Raw genomic sequence first — 7,142 nt, forward strand, 5'->3', positions numbered from 1 at the left:
ACGAGCCAAATTTCGAAAACAAGAAAAATGCGACGTATGAAGGAAGAGATCCGCACTCAAAAGAGTACACAATCCGGTGGTAATAGTCATGGACAAAATAGCGAAGATGATGAAGAACGAAACAGTGGGCATGAAGTTTCATCCAGTAACAACATCTTACTCACTGGAGTTTTACAATAAATACTCCAAAATACCAAATACAGCTGAGATACTGTGTATGAATGCAAATTATTTAGAAACCTTATAATTCATTCAACCAAAGTTAAGTGACATGTGTATAACATATTTGATAAAAAAAAGGATTGAAATGGGTCCTAAAACTAAAATATGACATGCTTGACAAAATACAGAAAAAACTTCGTCTTAAATTTTCAATCCCCAAAACTATTTCAAATCAAAGGTGAAAAGAATTTTCATGCAGTATATAGGAAACATTTTGTCCAGGATTCCGCTTCAGGACCCATTTGGAGAAAGCACTTTAAGTAATTTCTTCTGATACAACTATAAAATTCAATTATTTTCACAATCCTCTCTATCACTTCGAAGAGATGTGAAGGAAATGAAGGCAGTAACATCAGGTATATTCAACTCTGCCGCTAAGCAAGCGTTTGCGTTCTTCTAAATTATTGCTGATTCGGAAAACCTTCTGCACCATCAGTGTTGCTGCTTCCGATGAATAATTCCCGGCCACTGAATCTCCAACAGAACGCATTTCTCGCTGAAAGATATAAAACCACTGAAAATAAATCCATTAAAGCATACTATATTTTCAAGGAACTCTTCAAACTTCTTGAATTATTTCAATTTGGGAACTACTGCTAGATGACAATAGCTATATGGATAAAGAAAACAGATAATACATACTATTGATAGAAGCATAAGTTGCGCATATATCTTGTATGTAATGGCCTAACGTAAGCAGTGCCATTTTTTTCAGCGATAGCCCCCTTGCTATATGCCTTATAACTCATCATTACAAGCACAAGAAAGAAAACGATGCCGATAGCCTTATACGATCATTCGTTGCAAAAAAATTTTTCTGTCCGCAAAAGCATTTAAAGAACATCAGCTTACCTCTATGTATTTTACAATTTCCTGGTCGCTCACATCATGAAACTGCACGGCAATAAAGGAAATACTTAACAGTACATCCAGTTTCGTGTTTACTATTTCCTCAGAAGTCTCCGGTATTAAATTTGTTGCTTGTAACAAACTCCTGTAACAAGTGAGACATTTAATCTACAAATGGGAAAGAGCAATTAAAATCACTGGTTTTTTGTAGTAATTTTAAATTATTCAATAATCCGAAAACAGAAAGTAAAACATCCTAGTGAAATCACGTACTTGAAAAGAGGCAATGAAATTTTATAAAACCGTTTCTTCTCATCCTTGTTTTCATAATGTCGAAAAACAAGCGCCAGCTGAAATGAAAGATTTCAACATAGCAAAAAAAAAAAAAACCGTCACTCTTAAAGAAAATGAGCAGCAGGCTTATCCAGGACATACCCAACAGTCTCTGACAATGCACCGGCCCTTGCAATTCAGCAAAACTTGAAGTAGGTTCATGCTATTGAATTTGCTTTTAATCAATCGCTTTTCAAACTATTGACAGTTCGAAGTTTGTATTTTTTGCTAAAACGCAAAACGACTTAGCATACCACTGAACAACAAAGTATTCTAGACTATTACATATCGAGCCGTGTTTCCATACTACCAAGGTCCCACTGTAAAGGTAGATTGGCTTTTTCTGACTTTCATAGGAAGAATTCATGAGAAACTTTGAAAATATGTAAATGCAACAATTTCTTACCATGTGAAATGTATAGTAAATACTGAATTGATAATGTGAAAGCCACCGAGATGTGGCGATAGGAGTAATTTTTGCCAAGAAACACAACCATTCTTCACAAATAGCAATTTTGTCCTGTACATCCGTTGTATTGTTGAATTTGTATGAAAAAACATTGTCCACTAAAGAAACGTCATCTGAAAAATCCATGTTTTTTCTTTCAAAATTCATATCTATCGAAAAACCACAGACAACCGGCTAATCAAATACTCCAATTTAATCAAACTATTGATTTTAACCACAAAAAGATACCTCAAAAATATTATTCATTTTACAAATATGAATAACTAGTGCTAAGGTTCGACTTTTAATGACGACTGAATATTTCAGAATGTGAAAAACAAACAGCAGAAGGACAGGGAAATCACAGCAGCACATTCTCAGCTAATGGTTTAACTCAAAGTCAAGCACATCTGGCAACCCCGAAAGCTCATCAAGTTAATAGATATTTAACCATTTTAATTCATCTGTGGATCAAAATGGTGATATCTTAATCAGAAGATAATTTCAATTAAACTAACCAACCTCAGCCATTATATTTACTCTAGAATCCAGCAGATCAAAATTTTGATATGACTCGAAAATTAATTAAATATAAGAGATTCAGAAATATCTGGATTCATCTACCGACTCAGATTGCTGTTTCGTATCTATTACAGTAGATACTTACCAATATCAAAATTTTAGATACTTACCAATATCAAAATTTTCGTTATTGTCAATCGCTTGCTGCAACTTCTCCAGTGCTTCATCATTTTTCTTCAACATCGATGCAGTGAATGCATCATGCAAACAGCTGCTTTGTTCTTTATCTTCAACCGTGTTTGTTTCTGCAAAAATGAATATAAATTTGAAATGTTAACACTTGATATACACTATATCCCGTTATATTTTTATTATTATTCCTATCATATTTCTGGATATCACGTATAAGGTACTCTACTATTACGATTAAACATGTTCATTTGATGTTCCAGATTAAGGCTAAAATTCATTTCTTAGATCTGACCCAAGATCTACCAGTCTCCGAGGTATCTATGTAAGGGATATGTGGAAAAGATGCAATGACGAGACAGACAAAAAATTAAAAATGGAAACAAAGGTAGGTGAAAATTTCTTCAAAAACTGCACACTATTTCTGGCTTCACCACCGGAATCTAAAAACAAATATGAGACTTGCGAGTCAATAAGAAAGCCCTTCATTTAGTCATCCAAGTCATGTGTGCATTAATCCCAAAGTAAATACTTTCATGGTGATGAAAAAAACTAGAAAAAGAAACGTTTATATCTCGGAGAATAATATATACCAATAGAAAATTGTTGCGCGGAAGAACTTGCTGTGTCCTCGTCCATATTTGGAAATTTGTAACTCGGTGATGGTGAGCCAGACGGTGAAGATAATCCCATAGATTCTAAAACATTTGAAAAATATGCATTCAAAGCAAGACACAGAACAAAATCAAACATAAATTTATCATAAATTTTATAGGAATCGAAATTTTACGTATTTACAATCATAACGCACCTAATCGCACTTACAATCACTTTATCTAACAAATCAATGATTCAACTCCCCCACTGGCGTATGAAAAAGACAGACGAGACATTAACTATCTATTCCGTCCATCGTTTCACATACCACCGTTAGTAGCGGCAATAGCAAATCGTAATTATAGTACAATAATTTACACCATATTCTTGAATGATTCATGATATTCGCTAAAAAATTTTCAACCTCACTGCTGCGACGTATAAGTAAAATCCTTGGTATATACCTTCACATGCCAGATCAATATTATCGACTCCTGTGATTCGTTCTCGTATTCTTGTCCATACCGGATTATCTGAAATCACTGTCATGAAAAGAACTTTAAACTGTCACTGAAAGATAATAAAATAAGAGCAGAGCTCAGTAAGGAAGTCCGTGAACTTTGAAATCTCTTACAATACAGTTTCTCAAGAAAAACTCGTGAGAAAGATTAAAACCCGATTTAAAAATAGGCTTACTATAAATTAAAAAATTTAAAAATTACGGTTAGAAATAATGTAAACAAAAAAAATATGAAGCAAAATATTACCGTCAAGATTTCGGCCATTTTTCGATGATGTTGATGATGGAGTACTGGTGCCTCCAGTTTCACCACCACTCTCCACTTTTTCATCTATACTTTCAGCATTACTCATTCCAGTATTTGAATCGTCAGCCCAAATTTCCAAGACTTCGCGAAGATTAAGCCTACATTATCGACACGAAAGTAAAAGGGACAAAAACTTGAAAATCCATCACGAACTTTTTTGTAAATCACGATATTATTGATATCTTCTTACTTAATTTTAGAAAGCATAAGTAACAATGAGAGAAACATTGCTTGAACTTTGAAAATTGAAATTCAAATGGATTGAAATAAAATATAATAGTAGATACCAAGAAAAATGAAACAAATGATTTCGATAATAGGCAAAAATTAATAGGAGAATACCGGTAATCGATTCCACAACAACTTCATATAGTTCGTTACCGGGATGAGAAGTTGAATAATAGTGAAGATTACATCGATGATAATAAATGACCTATTTCGATCTTAAACAAGAAGCCAACAAAATGGCGGGATAAGAAAAGTATTACAAAATTAGAAAAAGATTTGTCATCAATGCGTCACGTGAAAAACTGGTTCAGTGATTATTAAGTGCACTTGAAAGATTGCAATTGCGAAGAAAAAGTGCAAAATATGAAAAAGATGCAAAAGACAATTATATTGAGTAGAACATGCAAAAATAACGTTAACTGAGTACATATAAAAGGTAATGTTAAAATGTGAAATATATACAAAATAAAATGATGAAGAATGGTTACAAGTGAAATATGTCACACGTAACATGTTAAGATTAAAATTGAAGCAATCAAATACGTAAAAGGTATTGCTAATGTAAACAAACAGAGCCTAAGGTATTATTCAGAAATGTCTATGACAGCACCACAAACAACAAGCAAAAAAAAAGAAAAAGTGAGACAAAGCAAAGTAGCCTGTGAACCAACAGCCGAAGTATACAACTCCGATAGGATGGTTTATGAAAAATCCGCATATCGCAAATCATCACATTCTTGGATGATGCCTATTTTTTCGTTATATCAATTATTCTTTTCAAAATTAATTTCGGACTTTTTCATTTCTTTACAACTAAAGTTCTTGCAGTACAATATTGAAAGATCATTAGAAATTCCCAATATGCGTGGAAAAAAATTGTCTGAATGCAAATCATTCATAGTATTACCAACACATTTGTGGTTGATTTTTTGTACCGAAATGTTTTAGGGATGGAAAAAGAATAAGTAACTTATACAATTAATGTGCTCAAAACAATCAGTTATCCTATACAAAGCACTGATATTACAACTGTAATTATTATTTCTATCTTATGACAATATTTGCTCTAACAAGATGCTAATAAAGGATGAGGAATTTTGCTAAGGATTTCTGATTAATAAGAAGATGAAAAAATGACATTTCAACAATTTTTGTTTTCTATATTGGAACTGAAAAAAAAGACGATAAATAAGAAATAATTAGAACTATAATAGCAATATTATAATAGAATGCAACAGGAGGTAATAGGACATTTTTCAAAACTACAATAGTGCTATATTATGTTGTTTAATATATCACCTAATACCATTACATCACAAAGGTAACATTAAGAATATTAAGGTACTATGATGGTGATATTACTATAGTATCATCAAAATAACAGAAATTAACATAGTAATATGTTTATATTATTAACTTGTAATTATATCATTAATGTGCCATTACGGCATTTTTTCTGTGATATGAATTTCGCTTAGTTCAAGATAAAAGAAAAAAACAATGAAAAAAGCAAAAAGGGAAATCAGAAAAGAAAAAAAAACAACTTGAAAAGTACTGCAAATATAAGGAAAGGAGATGGAGAAAACAACTAACCCACTGGTGCATGGTGTTATGGTGTCCGATGCACATAAGTCATCCAAGCTAGAACTTTTTGCTGTTCGTTTCCGGCTTGCAATCCAAGCTCGATTTGCTTTCACACTTTCCAAAGATCGAAATTCGCACTGATGTGGTACGACCGGATTTTCCGGATCAGTTATAATACGACCATCTCGAACAATCAACGTTGCACAGGTACCACGATTCAGTTTATACTTATACCAACATTTCGTGCAACGATAGTAGCGTGAACGACCATCTTTGGAGGATGAACTGAAAATTGGAATTTTACGGAATTCCTTCAAAACGAAAAATTAATATCATGTATTTAAAGTTATTTCAAAGTTTATAGAATAGAACTGAGAAAAAACTCGGTCTGCAGGTGGATTCGGTAGAAGTAATTACCTATCCTATCACTAAGAAATGCAGAATTAAAAGGCTTATACGCCCAACAGAGTATGTAAGTAATTCAGGCCAAAAGATCAGAGCAAATGTAACATGTTATTGTTTACTTATCCAATTCTCAAGCAAATTTGAAAACAGAAAGAAAATACAAAAAATATGACTTTTCCATCCTGAACCCCAAATCTTCATGGATATGTATGAGTAGCAACACACTGATGATACGAACCGGAAAAAGAATTCAATAGCTAATTCAGGATTGGTTCTTGAGCGATACATTATCACATGATTCTTACCACCATGTGCTTCAACATAAACCGGTTCACCATAATCTTCCGTTGTATTTAAAGCATTCAAAGCATCCATCTTATTATTTGCCACATCCATCGTATTTAGCGCATTCACCGGATTAATATTTCCTGAAATTCTCAAAAATGGCAAGGAAATAAAAATCAACAACTTCTTCATTCAATATATCAGTAATAATTTTTCAAAAAACTGAATTTCTAATTCAGTTATTTAACCGGTATTCTATCGATTTACAATTCTTCTGAAGCAATATTTCATTAATGTTAATTCTCAATCAAATGTATATTAATAGTATACAATAATTTTCCTAAATTATTACCAATACTTTCCTTTCGTTTTACCATTTTCGCGACCATTTTTCCTTGCGTATTTACCCTGTAATTACAATTTAGTAATTCAGTTATCAATTTCTAAAATCATATATATTTATTGGTACTTGGAATTCATATCATTAATGTGGTGATGATCAGAAGTAAATTCAATTGACCTAATTTATTTTGGTAAATTTTCGAATTTAATACACATAACAGATTTGTATATACATATATACATACATACACATACACATACATTCACACACACACATACATATACACATACACACACATATATATATATAT

General features: G+C 32.3%; 2 protein-coding genes across 2 annotated transcripts in view; one reads left to right on the forward strand and one right to left on the reverse strand.

Moving 5' to 3' along the window:
- Positions 1-27: 27 nt before the first annotated feature.
- On the forward strand, positions 28-180 carry LOAG_11217 (hypothetical protein; the record flags this gene model as incomplete). Its single annotated transcript, XM_003146740.1, has 1 exon — positions 28-180. The coding sequence occupies one exon, from the start codon at positions 28-30 to the stop codon at positions 178-180; it is 153 nt and encodes a 50-aa protein (XP_003146788.1).
- A 394-nt stretch (positions 181-574) lies between these two features.
- LOAG_11218 (hypothetical protein) overlaps positions 575-7,142 on the reverse strand; it is a gene marked incomplete at its 3' end in the record, with an annotated part of 9,595 nt that continues 3,027 nt past the window's right edge. Inside the window, exons 2-12 of the mRNA XM_020448315.1 lie at positions 6,842-6,897; positions 6,443-6,632; positions 5,809-6,084; positions 3,928-4,085; positions 3,625-3,693; positions 3,157-3,261; positions 2,545-2,679; positions 1,811-1,986; positions 1,345-1,421; positions 1,075-1,216; positions 575-718 (exon numbers count right to left, since the gene is read on the reverse strand). Of these exons, the coding sequence (XP_020301530.1) occupies positions 575-718; positions 1,075-1,216; positions 1,345-1,421; positions 1,811-1,986; positions 2,545-2,679; positions 3,157-3,261; positions 3,625-3,693; positions 3,928-4,085; positions 5,809-6,084; positions 6,443-6,632; positions 6,842-6,897 (1,528 nt within the window). The remainder of the gene's footprint in view (positions 719-1,074; positions 1,217-1,344; positions 1,422-1,810; positions 1,987-2,544; positions 2,680-3,156; positions 3,262-3,624; positions 3,694-3,927; positions 4,086-5,808; positions 6,085-6,442; positions 6,633-6,841; positions 6,898-7,142) is intronic.

The sequence above is a fragment of the Loa loa genome, assembly GCF_000183805.2.
Source record: "Loa loa unplaced genomic scaffold supercont3.345, whole genome shotgun sequence".
NCBI classification, from domain to species: domain Eukaryota; kingdom Metazoa; phylum Nematoda; class Chromadorea; order Rhabditida; family Onchocercidae; genus Loa; species Loa loa.